General features: G+C 33.3%; 1 protein-coding gene across 1 annotated transcript; it reads right to left on the bottom strand.

Moving 5' to 3' along the window:
- Positions 1-469: 469 nt before the first annotated feature.
- On the bottom strand, positions 470-2525 carry LOC128174106 (uncharacterized). The gene is made up of 4 exons (XM_052839741.1): positions 1913-2525; positions 1087-1222; positions 569-735; positions 470-474 (listed from the first exon to the last, which is right to left on the bottom strand). The coding sequence occupies exons 1-4, from the start codon at positions 2523-2525 to the stop codon at positions 470-472; spliced, it is 921 nt and encodes a 306-aa protein (XP_052695701.1).
- Between the last annotated feature and the right edge of the window lie 17416 nt (positions 2526-19941).

The raw sequence follows: 19941 nt of genomic DNA, 5'->3' as shown, positions 1-19941 counted from the left end.
TTCAAATGCAACAGTTTACCAACAACGGTGTGTATGGAAATATATAATTGATACAATTTAGTATTTGTTTTCTTTTATTATTATAAATATTAATTGTTTGCAATTATGAAACAAGTAACCACTGCCAAATCTCGGTGAATGTGGGCATAATAAATGAAAAAAAAAATCATGTCAGCCGTACAAAATACAAAAGAACTTAGTTAGACAGCATATTACATGTCGTTATATTACATGGACAAGAAAAGAAAAAATATATATTTCTGAAAAAGATAAAATGAGCTTTGCCTCTCCTATAAAGTGGTAAGGTTTGGACAAAAAATATTTAACTCTGTGTGTGACATTATGTTTATTTAACTATATACATGCATGCATACATTACATTAAACATGCATAATATAGCCATGCATTTCTTGCTTGATGCACAAGATTGGTTCGATTCTTCATTTCCTTCTATTGATATTTTTAAGCGTCATCCTAAAAGAAGCAATAAAGTAATTTAAAACATAATAATAACATTAATAACATGTTAAATAGCGCTAAGAAAGTTAGACATTTTCAAACATTTTACCACATGATACTCCAACATCTTCACTGTGACTACAGTCGGTGTAGCCTAATGCAGCATGGCGGCAATCTGACAATTTCGATTCGTTTCCATTGCACACTACATCGTCAAATACAATAGGCCCAGTTCCTTGTCCAAAATGTGCATCACTATACGCCACAGCATTTCCCCTGTCATTTAAAATAGAGAACCAACCTCCCTTCATCAGTTGTATAAATTTATTTATTAAATCTTTTATTTATGACTAATGTGGAATCGTTTTTATTGGCGCGGGTCTATGTTTGTGGGTAGCCAAAACTTTATTGGTTCTTATTTAATTCATGGGCAAGGGTTACCCCTGAAAGACACGAACATTGGTCCCCCACGAAAAATGATAATTCAACAGTAATGCTTTATTTTGTTGTATTTCTTTGTTAATAATAAGTTTTTTATCTGTTTTACTCCGAGTGTTTTTGTTTGTGCATATATTAACAATTTTATGTTAAATGAAAGCTAAACAATAAAAGTAAATGTGTTCTTACGTTGACAGTCCCATCATTCGACAAACTACTTTAGCGGCATTGTTATCAAAATGGTCGTCACAGACTGTTCCCCAGGTTCCATTCTGCATCACCTCCACTCTACCAGACATAACATTATCTCCAACAAGACGGATTTCTGAAACAATGGTATGAAATAATGTAAATACAACTTGCTAGAAAAAAACAAACCTTGACTACGTGTATCATATTAGAATCACTTTAAGCATTTCAGAATGTGGTAACATTTGCAAAAAAAATTTCCGTTTTACAATGAAAGGCGACACCAAAAGGATATATATATATATATATATATATATACATATATATATATATATATATATATATAGTTATTTTTTATTATTTATTACTTGTGTGGATTAACTTTACTCATTTTGGATTATATATATATATATATATATTTATAATAAAAGAAAAAAAGCAACACTAACTGCAAAACATAAGCGCTTTCATTGTTAAAAATCTTCAGACGTTTTATTTTATATATATATATATATATATATATATATATATATATATATATATATATATATATATATATATATATATATATATATATATATTTATATATATATATATATATATATATATATATATATATATATATATATATATATATATATATATTACGCTACACTAAGCTACAGCATACTACACTACACTAAACTATGCTATAGTATGCTATAGTACACTACACTAGAGAACACTACACGACACTATACTTTGTTACGGTTGACAATTCACGACATTACACTATACTCACTCCGCAATTTGTCAAAAATGTTCAATCCATATTCGATAAAACTACGTTGCCTCCGCATTAATTCTATCTCCGATCTTATATTATCAACTGCTGACTTTAACATATCCTCATATTGGTGGATTTTTTGTTTGCTGCCAGTATAGTTCTGAATTTCAATATGCATAATTTGCATTTCGTTCATATACATCATATTTAAATGATCGAGCTCCTGGTGAATCGTTGTGTTTGCCTCTTTGTCATGAACCTCGTTTTCTTGTAGAGACATCGTCAAATATCGGATAGACTGTGCCATGTTCTTCTGTATCATTTCGAGGGTTTGTAGTCCAGTCTGGTTGTTGTTTTGGTCAATGTTTTGTTTTATCATTCCAAAGGATAACTTAAGGTCTATATATTGCGAGATCAACTTATTCAAGGAAACAGTGGTAACATTTTCTTTGGACGCTTCCTGGATCTTCAACGATTTGATTTCTTGTTCTTGACTATGAACTCGGGCTTCCAGATTCAACAAATATATTGCAAGTTTTGAAAGTGTTATATCTTTTTCCAGAGGTCCAAGGGTCGTAGTTTGTTCTTGATTGTTGTTTTCGTGAAAAAGAATGGCAAGGTTGTGTGGAAATAGACACAAAATTAACAGTGACAATGCTGCTTGAAAAGCCATATTGCAAATAAGGTCTAAGTAGTAAATAACTTGCAGTTGACGTTCAAAAAAGGGGAGGCGCATAGATAAGCGGGTAACAACGTGCTTAGTTGCAACATATTGAATGCATCGATAATCCATGCCCTTAAATTGTGATATAAAACGTATTTCCTTGGAAAGGTAATATCCTCGGAACTAACTTATCTAAGATAATTATATTGGCATGTCCATTTTTTTAAAGAAGTATTTATATTAATATTAATCAGTAGTTTATGAATATTTTTCTTATTCATAAATTTGGTATTTGTATAACACGTACAATAATAAAGTCATTATTTCTAAACTTTAACGAATGAATATAAGAGGGATATAGAGAGAGAGAAGGAAAGAAAGAAAGACGAAAGAAGTAAAGTAAGTATATTTCTAGTAATTGATGGTTTAGAGGTTTGTCAAAATAATCCTTATTTGCCTCTTTACAGGATGCAACTGTACGTTCGATCTCATCTAATATTGTGCAAATTATAAAAACATTATATAAAATTTGTTAATCGGTTATTAAGTTAAATGGAAAAGACATTTAACCATAAATATGAACATTTACACTTTGCATTTCAAATACAGTGAGAAAGGCATGTGCTGTTATATCACCGTCTTGAGTAGATGCTCAAAAGCCACCATGCAACAACTTGTTTATACATGTAATGTATAATGATCTGAGGATTTACTTGCACATAAAACTGATTTTAATGCGGTGACCAACGTTTTGTCAATGATAAGCAAAAATATACAATCAAACAGAACAAACAATATCGGAAGAAAAAACCATAATCAAACTATTAAAATACTCTCCTCCAGAAAAGTAACACTATCCACACAAAAAACTCTTAAAACAAAGATATAAAGTGAAGATATCCATGTTCGGTATCAGTATGAGGACATTTCATTATCAGTATACAATATATATATATATAGTAAGAGTTAAATTTCCACGCATGAGTCAGTTGAGAATTTTACTTATTTATTGCTTTCAAAACATAAAGCAATTTCTAAGTATTAAGATGGATCGATGGTCGTGACCATTTTTAGACTGTATTAATAACCTTTTGAAGGAGAACCCTGTTTAGAAATATACGCAGCACTGCTAAAGTTTACTTTGTGGTTGCGCCGACCAGAAAGTACGGGTTAACTATGACATCACACAAAACAACAAGTCGTCAAAAATGCTAATAAATAAAGTAATTTCCAATTGTTATGGGTACGAAAACATTAAACTACATTAAAAAATTACTTATGCGTGCAACTTTGTAGTCAAATCCAACAATGATAAATATAAACAACTGACTGATCACAATACACTTGCCGATGTGACGTCATATTGTAAACTTTGACGCATATTATGTGTAGAGAGAGGCGGATCGATCAATTTTTTAACATGAGAAAGTGCATTTCATAAATGAACGGATCATAATCATAAAGCAATTATTATACCATTAAATACTATCTACTATGCTTGTTTTGATTCGGCTTGTAATTATTTTTTAGAGCGTGTATTATATCTTTTTTAGGGTGTTTAATGGACAACTTCGATGTGTTTGACATCGGGAAGCCTATCTAAATCCCCTTTTGGGGAGTTGATTTTAATCAACTCTCCTATGCACTTACTCGGGCAAAGCGAAAGTGAAACAGTGTTTGGACCTAAGCACAAATCAATACCGCTGACAACACTTAGTTCTTGCAAATAATCGATAAATTCGATGCTATGTATTCTGAAGCATTGTTTTTCAAGAAAACTTATTTCCTAATACCATGAAAAAAGTAAGATTTTAAATTGTATAAACAGTGTAGATATTTTTAAAGTCGTATGAATTCCTACGCTAGAGTTCAATGAAGTCTCGTGCAACCAGACGCTTGGCTGTCTCCGTTTATATCCGACAAAACAGAGTATCTCTTGCTTGTCAGAGATACAGTACCCGCAACGTTATTTTTTACAATCCTATCCTATCGTATCGTGTATCAATCCTATCGTATCGTGCGTGTATACTGTTCTATCGTGCGTTAATTCTATCCTATCGTGCGTGTATACTGTTCTATCGTGCGTTAATGCTATCCTATCGTGCGTTAATCCTATCAGGTTTATCGTTTAATTTCAACAATTCTTCCGTTTATCCTATCGTGTTAATCGTTTCGTGCCTTTTCATAAGCAAGTAAATTTATTACGAAGTTGCAACTCGTTCGGTGCGCCGTATACGAATATTTATCGAACAAGAATTATAAAATCCTATCCAACACTCCGTCAGGATACTAATTTTTAAATTTTTTAGATCAAAATTAACCAATATTTATGTATGTAAATCATATCAGTTAACATTGAAAATGAAAAACGAAGTTCTTAGGAACAAGGTAGCATATTTACCTGTATATCGAATATATTAAATCGTACGCAGAGTGTATACCTGCGTAAACATTAACTTTTATGCAATATAATTTTGTTGCAGCGTATTTTACAGAAACAAAACTATTTATGATATAATTTATATTTAATTAAAACCCGAGTTGTATTTTGAACCCGTTATTTTCCGTGTGATATTTGATTTCAGGCTGAAATGTTCTTGGCAATCAGCTAGGGTGTGTGGTAATGAAAACAATGTTAACAAATCGTACGCGGAATGTGTATCTGCGTAAATATTTATTTAACTTGTCTGTAATAATTCGTTTTCAATGCATCATTTTCTTATACAGAAAGAAATGAACTTATGATAGATTTTATATTTACTTTATACAAGAGTTGGATTTACATAATTAAACCCGCTATTTTCCGAGTGATTTAATCTCGGGCTGAAATATTTGTGGCGATCGGCTAGGGTGTTCGGTAATGAAAACAATTTTAACAATACAGAAAATTTATTTATCATTAAAGCTCCTAATTTTCGTTGAAAAAAAAATTAACTGGTAATTTTTATACATTCTATAAATGATTCAGCGATGATTAACAACTCGGCAATTATTACTAAAAAGAAATTCCACGTAAATCTTTATTTGTACGTGTTCTCTCTCAAATTCTGCCATTATAAGTTTGTTCGTAAATATCGTTTAAAGCGATCATACGTTTATCATGAACATCGTTTATCCTTTCCTATCGTGTATCAATCCTATCATATCGTGCGTGTATACTGTTCTATCGTGCGTTAATCCTATCCTTTCGTGCGTGTATACTGTTCTATCGTGCGTTAATGCTATCCTATCGTGCGTGAATCCTATCCTATCGTTTATCTTGTAAAAATAACGTTGCGGGTACTGTAAACGGTGACAGCCGAGTGTTTGGTTGAACAAGACAAGAGTTCAATATTGCCTGGATCTATACAATTTCTCAGAAATATTTCGATTACTGATACTTCTTGTCATGCAAAATCACATATCGTTGATTTTGAAAAAATGATAATCGATAAAATCAACTCCCGTCAGTACTTCAGTACTTTGATTACAAGGACATACACTTAACATACCATTTTCATCTTTTGGATATAAATTATGATAATGTTAAATTTAATAAAAAGTGCCGCTGCTTCAATGAAATCTATAAAATGAATTAATAAATACGTAAATATTAAGCGAAGGTCATATAAATTCCAACTGGAGCTTATTTCTTTGATATTTATTCTAATAAAAGATAAACTCTATACAAAGCAGTAGCACTTTTCAGAATCTACCCGAATAGTAGAATTTAACTCATTTAACATTTTAATTCAAATAACGGTATGCCCTTGTAATATTGCAATTTGTTTATGACTTCAAATCAGGAGAAGCGATATATATATATATATATATATATATATATATATATATATATATATATATATATATATATATATATATATATATATATATATATATATATATATATATTGTTCGAAGTTCTATACAAAACTTTTCTTTTGCACTGCTTCTAATTAAGGACGATGTTTACTTGTTTTAAAAATTCACTAACCTAAATGTAAAAAACATTTATTGATATATTATAATCCTGTGCTAGAAGGTTTTTCTTTCACTTTTAAAGAACACGGTCAATGATCTACTTTTTGCGTCAGTGGTCCTTAAATATTTTTTTTAATAACATAAAAAAATCCCTCAGAAATGATTGAAATTTGTATACTTGGAAAAATATTGCAAATACAATAACTTCTGGAAAATGAAATTTATTCCAATAAGGACGGTGTACCTAAACAGATACAATGGCATTATGTTTTAATCAACAGCTATCAAAATTTTCTATTCACGAACTCTCTCTTAAACTTTTAAAACTTATTTTTAAGCCCATAAGCTCATAAAGTCCATTTTTATTTCATTTGGAAAAAATAGTTGATGATAACACTAAAATAGTCATAGTTCTAAAATATTAAAATTTACCTTTTTTCCGCTGGCATTATATGAGATAAACTATCAGACTTTTGAGACATTGTGTCTTTTAAGGATTTTAAGCATTGGCTATTTTTTCTTAAAATGATAAGTAGGTCAAAACTATTTTAAAACATACAGCTTTATATTCATTAATGATATGAATCATTAATTTAATATTATAATGCTACCGAATGCTACTAGAAGTAATTAATTGAAAAGCAAAATAGGTAAAAAAAAAAAAAAAAAGAATCGTTGTTAGTCTGCTATAAGTCTATTATTGTATGGAACTCCAGAGTATAGTAAATATATCATATGTTTTATCAATGATTATTCATTTTAGTGTAATATTCTTTTTGCCTTAAAATATACAATTTACTCATGATATTGAATTTTTTAACACTCTTATCCTCAGTGAACAACGACCTAAAAATCGGTTATCACCCAGTTACATAGCGAAACATAGTAATATTAAATGTCATCTTAGAAACAAGTGACACACAGGTGAACACCTCTTTCTAGGTCTAAGCTTATCAATATGCTACCAGATGTGGCTTTTTTATCTATATGACACCAAAATCAACATTATTAAGCAACAAAACACGTGATAATTTGCTTTTCTATGCGCTCCTTTGTTGTATTAGCACTGCCATCAGGCACTTGGGGTTTTTTTACAACGAAAACCTTATTTGCAAAATGTTTTTTCAAGCAGCATTGTCGCTGCTAATTTTGTGCCTTATTCCACAAAACATTTCCCTACTATTTAACGAAAACAACAATCCAGGACAAACTACGACCCTTGGACCTCTGGAAAGAGATGCGACAATCTTACTACTTGTGAAAAATGTGTTGGATTTGGAAGCCCGAGTAAATAGTCAAGAACAAGAAATAAAAGCATTGAAGAGGCAGAAATCTTCCAAAGAAAATGTTACCACTGTTACCTTAGATAAACTATTGTCGGAATATATAGACCTAAAGTTATCATTTGGAATAATAAAGCACAAGTTAGACCAAAACAACAACAAGACTGGACTACAAACCATCGAAATGCTACAGAATAACATGGCACAGTCTATCCGGCATTTGACACTGTCTCTGCAAAACAACGAGGTTCATGACAAAGAGGCAAACACAACGATTCATCAAAAGTTCGAACATTTGAAATCGTGGCTATTAGACAAATTACAAAATGCACACAATGAGATCCAGATATTTATTGGTAATAATTATGGCAAAGATGGGATCTACATATATGAGCCCGAGATAAAGATAGCACTTGATAAAATCGAATCGGCATTGAAATCGCTGCAGAAGCAGCGTAGTTTTATTGACATTATCTTTGACGAAAGGTACAACACAAATAGTAAGTATACAATATATGCCTTTCTTTTTATCATAGAAAATGTACGTGTAAAGGAGGACATTGACATTTTTGTTGGATAAATTCATCTGTCATCATTTATCGACTGAAAAATAAATGTATTTAAGGCATAGTCATATAAGAAAAAAGCAACACTAACTGCAAAACATAAGCGCTTTAATTGTTAAAAATCGTCAGACGTTTTACAGACTGTAAAACGTCTGAAGATTTTTTTCTTTTATTATATTTTTACCGGACATTGAGAAAATACTTTTGTGATTTGAATATATATATATATATATATATATATATATATATATATATATATATATATATATATATATATATATATATATATATATATTTATATATATATATATATATATATATTAGAACTCGGTTATAGCGAAGCCCTTGGGACCAATGGATTTACTTCGTTGTATCCGTAATTCGTTTTATCCGTATAACGAATTTGTAATAATATCTACAGCGAATTCAGTCTATACATGTTTTCTTTCACCAGACTGTAATTTAGGCTTATTGTGGCTAATAATGACTATACATTCTTTTGATAATCTGTTTGTGATTTGTAGAATTCAAACTATTTTGTTTAATAGTAGTGGAAACTTTGTAAGCTGTAAAAAAATTCGTTACAAAAGTTGTAGTTTTAAATTTCGTTATTATTCACCTCTGCGGAATTCCGAATCAGTTCGCTATTTCCGTATGTTCGTTGTATCCGAATTCGTTAAAACCAGGAAAAAGATATGTTAAGAATTTTCCCAGGGTCTCAAAAAAACTTCGCTATATCCGCGATTTTGCTGAATCCGTGTTCGTACTTATATATATATATATAAGAATGTTTTTTTAGAAATTCGTTTAATGGGAGGCGGTGATTTTCTGTCTGGCAGAGTGGAGGTGATGCAGAATGGAACCTGGGGAACAGTCTGTGGAGACCATTTTGATAACAATGCCGCCAAAGTAGTCTGTCGAATGATAGGAATGCCAACGTAAGAACACATTTACTTTTATTGTTTAGCTTTCCTTGTTTAAGCATATGTACTGCCTAAAGATTTTCGAACTGATTCATATCGAAAGCTTAAATGCAGAACATTATCACTGGTTGGTAAATCTCAGATGAGGGAGTTCGAGAACTTAGATGTTCGAGGTGGGAAAACATTTGGCAGGGCAAGATGGAAATTCGTTTGTTCCAACTTTTCTTTAGTTTAATAAAGACAGTTACAACTCGTTATAGTTATTTAAAAACAACGCATAAATATACAAACATTATCAACTTCATCGATCGGAGTAGTTGTAAGACCCACATACAGTAGTATAGTTTGTATGCATTTCATGTACATGTAACAATCACCTAGTCCAAAAGGTGTTTAAGGACTCCATTGCATTGGTCAGGTCAATTATTTAATTTATAGACTTGAAGAAAGGTAATGGTTTTGTTTTGTTTTGTTTTTATATGACAGGGAAAATGCTGTTGCTTATGGTTCTGCACAATTTGGACCAGGAACTGGACCTATTATATATGACGATTTAGTATGCACTGGAAACGAATCGGATTTGTCAGATTGCCGCCATGCTGTACTGGACCACACAAACTGTCATCACAGTAAAGATGTTGGAGTATCATGTAGTAAGAGTTTTGAAATATTCATGGATTACAATTATGTAACTTCTACGAACTGTTTTCCAGAACGTGATATTATTTTTCATAGGGGAAAGACTTGGCATTAAGTGCAAAACTATATCTAACTTGAAAAAAATTGATGAAGTACTTTTTATTGATTGCTTCTTTTAGGATGAGGCTTGAACATGTGAATAGACAGAGACGAAGACTTCTCCCAATCTTGTGCAACACGCGAGCAATGAATGACTATTTAAAATTTGTTTGACACCACCGTGTTATATAGCACTCACTTATATGTGAAATAAACATAGCGTTACAAACGTAGTCAAGTTTTTTGTTTAGTTAAATCTTGAATAATAAACTCAGGAGAAATCAAGAGCAATTTTCAGAAAATTCTATTAAACAACTTTTTGCTAGGTTAATATCTGGGTTTTTCTTCTTTCTTTCTTTTTTTTTTTTTTTACAAAACATGAAAGTGGCATCATAACTTTGCTTGTACATGAAATTGCAGATAATTTAAATTTATGTCTTAAGATTTACCGGATTATTTTGATCCCCTTTATTTTGCAGTGTCTTCTTTGGATACTGTGGTTTAATCAATATTCGTTGAATTCCAATTTTCGTGGATTTCGTTGTTAAGTTGATCCACAAAATTAAATGTTCATTGAAATTCAATATCAACAAACATTTTGTATTGATAGGATCATTGGCCACGAAATTACGTATCCTTGAAACTGTGGTTTTCAGAAAATCCACGAAAATTGATACCCACGAAAACTAATGAAACCACAGTATAAGGATAAATTCAAGTACCGCTTTTATTTTAACAAAAATTTTAGTTAAATTTCGTTTGCAACTGCCGTAGTATTTCAGATACATGTACTTAAAAATATGTATAGGCGCGACATTTTAGTTTTTAAATTATAAAACACCTTCCCAAACAAGTCGACGTTGAATAATATTTTCAACTGTCTATTGAGTGATTTGATATGGCACATTCCGATGAAGCATTTTATGAAGTACATGTATACTATTCAGAGATCAAGACTTGCAGCCTTAACTAAGGAGGTCAATTTAAGGCATACATATTTCCATAATGAACTTTTTACATTTCTCAATTGGTCATGCGTCAGATCACAGTGCAAAGAGCAGCAGCAACCTATTGATTCTGATCAGAAAACACTGACAGATGCTTTTTGAATCTATTAGACAGTATATACACATTTTATTTACACAACATGCAGTAAATAAGATGTGGAAGTTATTTTGTTTATCTTACTTACGAAAAGTGGAGACCTTGTACGTACATGAATCTATGTTTAAATTTCAACAATATGTGAGTCTATTTTGTTGAATTTCCTTTATTCACTTTTACAAGCCGACTATTCAGTGGTGACAATATATGACTAACCTACATTATCTTTGTACTACTGACAGAAATGCTACATGTCAATTTACATTGTATTACCCAAAAAACTTTTAAAAAACGTGAACTTATTGAATTTTCCATGGTGGCATATAGCAAGTATTTTTGATTATATCAGAATTCAGATAACTATGTTAACATTCAACCTTATGTTGTTGACATGCAGAAAAATAAGTAATAAGACACGTTCGAAAAACTGTAGAAATTATCATTTAATGACGGCAAGTGACATCCATCTTGCCAGTTGGAACCTATATATGTCGACATGCTAAATAAGTATGTTGACATGCACGATATAATAATTTGTAAAATGCAACTTATTTTGTCTACATATAAAATATGTTAACATGAAACTTCTTTCTTTATGTCGACATGCAAGTTATTCATGCAAACACTCGAAATAGATGTGAATATGTTGACAAGCAACTCATCAATGTTGAAATACTAGTAGCTAACATGCAACTAACGTTGCATATTGACATAAAAAAGTGAATGTCAACATAGTAATGTTGCATGTCAACACAAGCATGTTGCACTTCGACAGAAATAAGTTGCATCATACATGTTTGAAGTAATATGTTGTCGATACTTGATACGTTGTTTTACTTTTAACGAATTCTTAACTGCATTAATACTGTAAAACAAAATGCATATAACAATGTTACTTTTTAATGCAATTTGACAATTCAACCTGCATGCTATTAGATAATGTATTTAGTGCCCCCCTGTATATTGTGCACAAGTAGTGTCTACGTCATTAGTTGTTGAGTTTTGAATAAACACATAAAACCTAACATGGTGTCAGAAGCTGACGTATTCGAAGCCACAATCTCCACAAACAGAAGCAAGACAACACCAATCGAGTGATTATTTCGTCGAAAGAGCTTCATATCTATCTCAGGCTAAAGTGGTAACGTTGCATATTTACCCAACGACACGGAAATTTCGCTTTAAAGCTTGTCACGCTGGTGAGCACGTTTTCTACGGCGGCCATTTGCAATCAGATTTGAACTTATTTGTTTATCAGAAAAGTCTGAGTGTTTGACAACATTTTATGTTAGTGTGCATCAGAAATACAATATCAACTGCATTATAGTGTATTGACAGCAGTATTTGCATTTTCATACCGAACGATCGATTCTGGGAAAAAAACTGCGGTGTGCAGTTGGTGACATTTCAAAATGTCTGTAGTGCGAAGTGAATTACCGATTCCTTTACCTATGAATGTGAAGGGAGACCTTAAAGGGAACTGGAAATTCTTTAAATCACAATGGATGAATTATGAAATAGCCACAGGCCTGGACAAGAAACAGGATGCAATCAGGATAGCAACATTATTAACAGTCATTGGCAAAGATTGTTATCATATTTATGAGAACTTAAACCTCACGGAAGAAGAGAAACAGGATATAGCAGCAGTTATAGAAGCACTTCAAAAACACTTTACACCAAAGACAAATGTTATCTATGAAAGATATATCTTCAATACAAGTTATCAACTGCCCAATGAACACTAAATGACTACATCTGCAGGCTGAGAGAACTCACGAAGTCGTGCGAATTAAGAAACATGACTGATGATATGATACGTGATCGTCTAGTGTTAGGGACCAAAGACACAGCATCAAGAGCGGAATGTTAAGAGAAGCCGACTTAACACTGGACATAGCTATAACAATGTGTTTGACAAGCGAAAGAACTTCATCACAGCTGCAGAAGTTAGAACACAACACCAGTCATACAGCCAATTCAGAACAAGCAGAAGTGAAATACGTCAGTTAAAAAGGAGACAAAGCCTATAAACCTAGAGGAAAACATCCATTCAAAGGTCAAGGGAAGAAACAGCAGAAGACTGTACAGCCAAAGAACAGTGCAATGGTTATTAAGTGCAAGTACTGTGGAGGCACACATCCACGAGACAGAGACAAATGCCCAGCTTTCGGACATACATGCTGGAAATGTAAGAAGGAGATCACTTTCCAAAAGTTTGTAAACAGACTACTGTGAACAGTATCCAAGATGAAGACACAAGTGACTCGGACTCTGATTCTCTATATGCTGTGAATTCTTCGTCTGGAAAACAGTGGTTCGTAAAAATCCACATGAGTGCTAGTGGAAACAGTTCTAATGTTACCTGTCAATTGGATAGTGGGTCTACCTGCAACGTAATAAACTTTAGGCAGTACGCTCAAATCATGCAAACAGGCGACCCCCACTGAAACCTACCGAGAAGACACTATAGCTCTACGGAGGGAAATCGAAACTCATTCCTCTTGGCATTGCAACCTTGAAATGCCGGGTGATCCAGTCTGGAAAAACAGAAAATCTTGACTTTTATGTAGTCGAGATGGACAAGACACCTATCCTCTCAGCAGAAGCTTGTGAAAAACTAGGATTACTGACTGTCAATGTAGTTCACAAGTTGACAACTACGTCATCACAATTTAAACCAATGTCCAAGGAACAAATTCTTGATTAGTTGAAGGATGTATTTGAAGGACTCGGTGAGTTTGAAGGCGAGTACCACATTGAACTTGACCCAACAGTGAAGCCAGTTCAGAGACAGCCAAGAAGGGTACCACAAGCTCTTAAGGGAGAAATTAAGGAAAAAATTGAATCTCTAGTCAAAAGAGGTGTTCTCAAAAAAGTGTCATCACCCACAGATTGGATTAGTAACATGGTTGCTGTCAAAAAGCCTGGTAAACTGAGACTGTGCATCGACCCCAAAGACTTAAACTCTGCTATTAAAAGACCACATTACCAAATGCCAACTGTAGATGATATTCTACCCAAGATATCAATGGCCAAAGTGTTTACTGTGATGGATGCAAAAGAAGGTTTCTGGCACGTGAAGCTGGACAAGGAATCCAGTCTACTCACCACATTCTGGACTCCATTTGGAAGATACCGCTGGACACGTTTACCATTTGGACTCTCATCAGCACCAGAGGAGTTCCAACGAAAGCAGCATGAATATATTAGAGGGCCTTCAACATACAGAGGTCATTATGGATGATATCTTGGTCTATGGATCTGGTGAGACTATGGAATATGCAATTAGGGATCATGATTTTCACCTACAAGCGCTTCTTCAAAGAGCACGTGAAGTAGGTCTGAAACTCAACAAGGAGAAGTTAAAGCTGTGACTCACTTCTGTCAAGTATATGGGTCAGATACTTACCTCTGAAGGAATGTGCCCTGATCCAGATAAGGTGAAAGCTGTTGTCGAGATGCCACGACCCAAGAATGTTAAAGATGTTCAGAGACTTATTGGACTTGTGACTTACCTATCCAAATACTTACCACACTTATCTGAAACTTGTGAACCTCTACGCAGACTTACCGTTAAAGATACCTTATGGCACTGGGAGTCACAACAAGAAAATGCATTTAAAGCAATTAAGCAACTCTTCAGCACTGAACCAGTGTTAAAGTACTATGCCGTGAATGAGGAAGTAACTATTCAATGTGATGCTTCTGAAGTTGGTTTAGGTGCAACTCTAATGCAGCAAGGGCAACCAGTTGCGTATGCGTCCAGAGCGTTATCTCAGACAGAACAACGCTATGCCCAAATTGAGAAAGATTGTTTGGCAATAGTGTTTGCATGTGAGCATTTCGATCAATACATTTATGGCAGAGACCTTGTGACAGTCCAGTCTGATCACAAGCCCTTGGAGACAATTTTCAAGAAATCCGTATTAGCAGCTCCAAAACGGCTTCAAAGGAATCTGCTTCGTCTCCAGAAGTACAATCTACGAGTAACATACACCAAGGGAAGTGAACTTTACATAGCAGACACTCTGTCCAGAGCCTTTGTGACAGATACCGAATACATTTTCAAAGCATTTTCGCAAGAAATCTCACAGATTAATCAAAGTGAATGGATTCCAAAGATCAGCCATGCAAGATTTCAGCAGATCAGAGAGATGACTAACAGTGATCCAGTACTACAAACACTCAAGACTGTCATACTTACCGACTGGAATGACCGTCAAGATGTCCCAGTAGCAGTCAGAGACTATTGGAACATACGTGACGAGTTAACGGCTCAGGATGGATTGATCTATAAGAGCAACAGAGTCCTGATACCAAAAGTTCTTCGCCCTGAGATGCTCAGTAGAATTAATTCAAGTCACCTTGGAACTAAAGCATGTTTAAGGAAGGCAAGAGATGCAGTTTTTTGGCCTAATATGTCAGCTGAGCTACGCGACTTCATATCGAAGTGCAGCACTTGCAACAAAATGCAGGACCAACAATCAAAGCAGCCTCTTATCACACATGATGTACCAAAAATACCATGGACAAAGTTAGGAGTTGATATCTTCAGTTACGAAAACCAAGACTATCTATCTATTTAAATCATGTTTTTTTTTTCATACCTATATATATAGTATATACTGTCACTGTGCTTAGTTATGAGTACTCCAAATCGCTAGTCTCAACATAAACACCCTATACAAAAAATCTCTAAGTTTAAATGTTACTTTTCACCCTTACCACGTACAAAACCCTACTCCCTTAATTATTATTACAAATGCACTCAACGTGCATACTATTGTGTACATATGTTGTGTTTATTTGTACAATGTTTTCTTGCTCATATGAGAGAGATGTTCATATCATTGTTGTACTATACGTGGACCTTGTCCACTTGTTCCATTATTCAGTCATCATCACTTCATTTGATTTCTTATTAGCCCAACTGACCCGAAATTCCTCATTTGAAATCTACCAAAACCCAGGTATTACCTGATTTATGTGTGTAGATGTCTATAGCTACCGGGCCAGTGTGGGGTTATTTTATCACATAGGAATTTTTCATCATCATTAAGTTTGTCTGATTTCGTCTGTATCAATTTACTATTACAATATGGCATAAAATGTACCTATCATCATATTTTTACATGTATACTCAAGCATTGGGCTAAACCATACAAAACACGATGATATATCATTCACTTGTTCTACTATTAGATCTACTAGTGTTCCTATTTTACACAAATCATGTATATAAGTATCTTTGACTTTACCTACTTCTTCTCCTGTCAGGCGATATTGAAGTGAACCCAGGACCCTTCCCAACACCAACTGTCACACATTCACCATCCACGTGTAATTCATCAACAATTACCCCAATCAACACATCATTCGATCCACATAGATTTACTTTCGTTCATTTAAACGTCCAAAGTCTAACACATAAGGTCCATATACTCGAAACAGAACTTCACAATCATACCATCCTTTCATTTACTGAAACATGGCTTCACGAAGATAACATTACCTCGGATATCGATATACATAACTTCCAGACTCCATTTTGTCGTTGTCGCAAAACTAAAACAGGAGGGGGCGTGGCAGTATATGTAAAAGATAATATTTTCGCAAAACGCAGAGTCGACCTTAAATGAACCACGGTTGAATGCGTTTGGTTGGAACTTTTAATGGGTGGTCAATCTTATTTGTACGGAAAGTTTTATCGACCCCCAAACTCTCCAGTATCTATATTGAGTGATATTGAGTACTCCATAGACTTAGCTTTTAACACCAAAATTAGCAAAATAATAATCACAGGTGATTTCAACGCAAACTTACTGACCAACAATTACCAATCCAAGTATCTTATCAATATAATGCATACGTACAACATGACCCAACTAATTGAAGAACCAACCCATTTTACTGAAGAAACTTGTACACTTCTAGATGTTATTATAGTCAGCGATAGTAATATTCTTGAAAAAGCTTATGTTGGCGATTGTTTTCTGGACCAAAATGTACGTTATCATTGTCATGTTTATGCGTCGTTAACTCTATGTAATCAAACCTCCCACTCATTTAAACGCGAAATTTGGTTATTCAACCAAGGCGATTACGTTTCATATAGAAATAGCCTTAACTCAATCGACTGGGAAGAAATATTGTCTGATTCTGACATCGACACCAATGTTAAAAGGTTTAATAAAACTATTATAAAACACGCTAGAAATAACATTCCCAATAAGATAGTGACTATTAGAAAATCCGACCCTCCTTGGATGAATAATGAAATTCGAACACTTATCCGTCGACGGAAACGATTGCATTCAATCGCTAAACGAACTGATCATCCTGACAAATGGACCGAATTTAGAAAAACAAGAAATCACTGTATACGCACTGTACGTAATGCTCGCGATGATTATTATAAAAAGCTGTCAAAAAATATATCCGAGTGTAACGACTCAAGGAAGTGGTGGAATATGGTAAATAAAATATCCAACACTCAGATTCGCAATGACTTACCTCCCTTGGAGGTTAATGGCAATGTAGTCGATAACAATTTTGAAAAAGCAACTGCTTTTAACATCTTTTTTACAAATCAGTCAAATATCGACGATTCATCAGCGACTCTTCCAAATGCTAGCAATAACAACGCTTCTAACCATTTATATACAGAAATAATACTTTCTGACGACGAAGTAAAAAATATTTCATTAGATACGTCTAAGGCTACTGGGCCAGACCTCATAAATCCTCGACTTCTTAAGGAAGCTGCGTCAATTTTAAGTTTTCCATTACGCAAATTATTCAACAAATCACTTCAAAATTCACATTTTCCTACGGAATGGAAACAAGCTAACGTAACACCTGTTCACAAAAAGGGTAAACGTAATGATATTAACAATTACAGACCGATTTCATTATTGTGTATTACTGGGAAAGTCATGGAAAGATGCGTTCACAACCATATTTATAGTTACTTTGTAGAAACAAAATTCTTGTGCAACAATCAGTCAGGTTTTATCTCCAGTGACTCAACAGTCAATCAATTATTAGACATATCTAACGATATAGGTAGAGCCTTAGACTCGGGAAGGGAGGTGCGTGCCGTGTTTTGTGATATAAGCAAAGCGTTCGACAGGGTTTGGCATAAGGGTTTGCTTTATAAACTTCAACAAGCCGGGATAGGAGGTAAACTTTATCTGTGGTTCGAAAATTATCTCCAGAGTCGTAAACATGAGTTGTAATAAACTCATCAGCATCGGGTTGGTGCGACGTAAAGGCTGGTGTATCCCAGGGCTCAATATTGGGTCCATTGTTATTTCTTGTATATATAAATGATATAGTGTTTGACATAAGATCCACTATCAAATTATTTGCGGATGACACCACCTTATACATTATTGTCGATAACCCGGTCATCACAAGTAAGACATTAAATAGCGACCTTGACAAAATCCACAAATGGTCTATTCAATGGTTAGTTACCTTTAATCCTCAGAAAACTGAAAGCTTAACAATTAGTACCAAACGAAACCGAACTCTCCATCCAGACTTGTACTTGAATGGACAAAAGATAAGTGATGATTTGTGTTTCATAAGATAATAAAAATTTTAATCGTTTATTCCCTCATTTATCTTTCTATTTTTTTCAAATAAAAAAAACCAAAAATTTAATTTTGGTATTTCGGCTTAAGATAACGATAACATTTCATTTACAGAATGGATCAAATAATATTAGATGAAATGCCAAATGTACATATTTACTCTAATGCAAAGTGTCAGACTTTTCATCTTAATTTTTTTTTCTGTATAACTTTCTCCCAACATCTGGGACTTCACTGGTTTCTTGTGACGGCGATTTCTTTATAACTAAATTATACTCTATTGGTATACAAAAATCATTCGTGAACATTAATATTGGGCATAAAAACAAATACTTAACAAAATGCTGGTTACTACGGCTTCGCCAAAAAAACTACGACAATTTACTCATGTTTCGTAGTCTTTATACACCCATTTGACATTTTCCTTTACAATAAATTGTTTGAAACAATTCGCTCTACTGAAATTTTTGTTACGTTTGTAAATGAAATATGCCCTGAAAAAAATTATTTAACGCTCACGTAAAGAGTAACATGGGTGATATGATACATTTGTGCATAAAACGAAGTTCACTAGTAGTCTTTTTTCATTAAAAACTTCTTTGGAAATATCGCTGTCCTTAAAACTGTTCAAAATTTCACTGGCAACTTTCTATAATTTTTATAATTATTTCGAGTGTGGCTAGTACTAGGTGTATATTGAAGTCAGTATTATGATAGCTTATCTTCTTTATCACGTGTAAAAGATGTTGCATTGTATATAGATAAGTTACCATGTCAAATGACACTAGAAACTATATGATTGCATAACAATGTGTATTGTGTGTCTGTAAAGAAGGGTACATACTTACTCTAACTGTAAACTATTGCTACTAAATATATTTTTTTCTTTTGATAATATTGGTATAACAACAATAAGGGGTTACAGATCAAATATCAATTAAATATAGCCACAAACTCGTTCACTATGTAATTTTTGGTGCACATTACTAAAATGTAAAGCATTTTGTTGAAAGGCAGATATTTTCAAAAGCTTTTAACCATAGAAAAAAGCGTCTTCATGTGTAAAATTATATAATATAATAGTAAAAAAATGACATAGGTTTAAAGGGTCGGGTGCCATTTAGTTTATAATGCTCAATATCATTATGATCAATGATACCTTGCTTTATATACTTGTAATAGGGAAATGTTAGTATATCAGTAATCCAGATAAATGTTTATTCTTGTCATATATATATATATATACATAC

The sequence above is a fragment of the Crassostrea angulata genome, chromosome 2, assembly GCF_025612915.1.
Source record: "Crassostrea angulata isolate pt1a10 chromosome 2, ASM2561291v2, whole genome shotgun sequence".
Lineage (NCBI taxonomy): Eukaryota > Metazoa > Mollusca > Bivalvia > Ostreida > Ostreidae > Magallana > Magallana angulata.
This window is presented reverse-complemented; position numbering and strand designations above follow the sequence as displayed.

Coding starts and splice junctions, on each gene's coding strand:
- LOC128174106 (XM_052839741.1), bottom strand. CDS start 2,525: ATGGCTTTTCAAGCAGCATTGTCACTGTTAATTTTGTGTCTATTTCCA. Junction 1,223..1,912: donor AGAATTAATGCGGAGGCAAC/GTAGTTTTATCG, acceptor CCATTGTTTCAG/AAATCCGTCTTGTTGGAGAT. Junction 736..1,086: donor CGAATGATGGGACTGTCAAC/GTAAGAACACAT, acceptor TTTAAATGACAG/GGGAAATGCTGTGGCGTATA.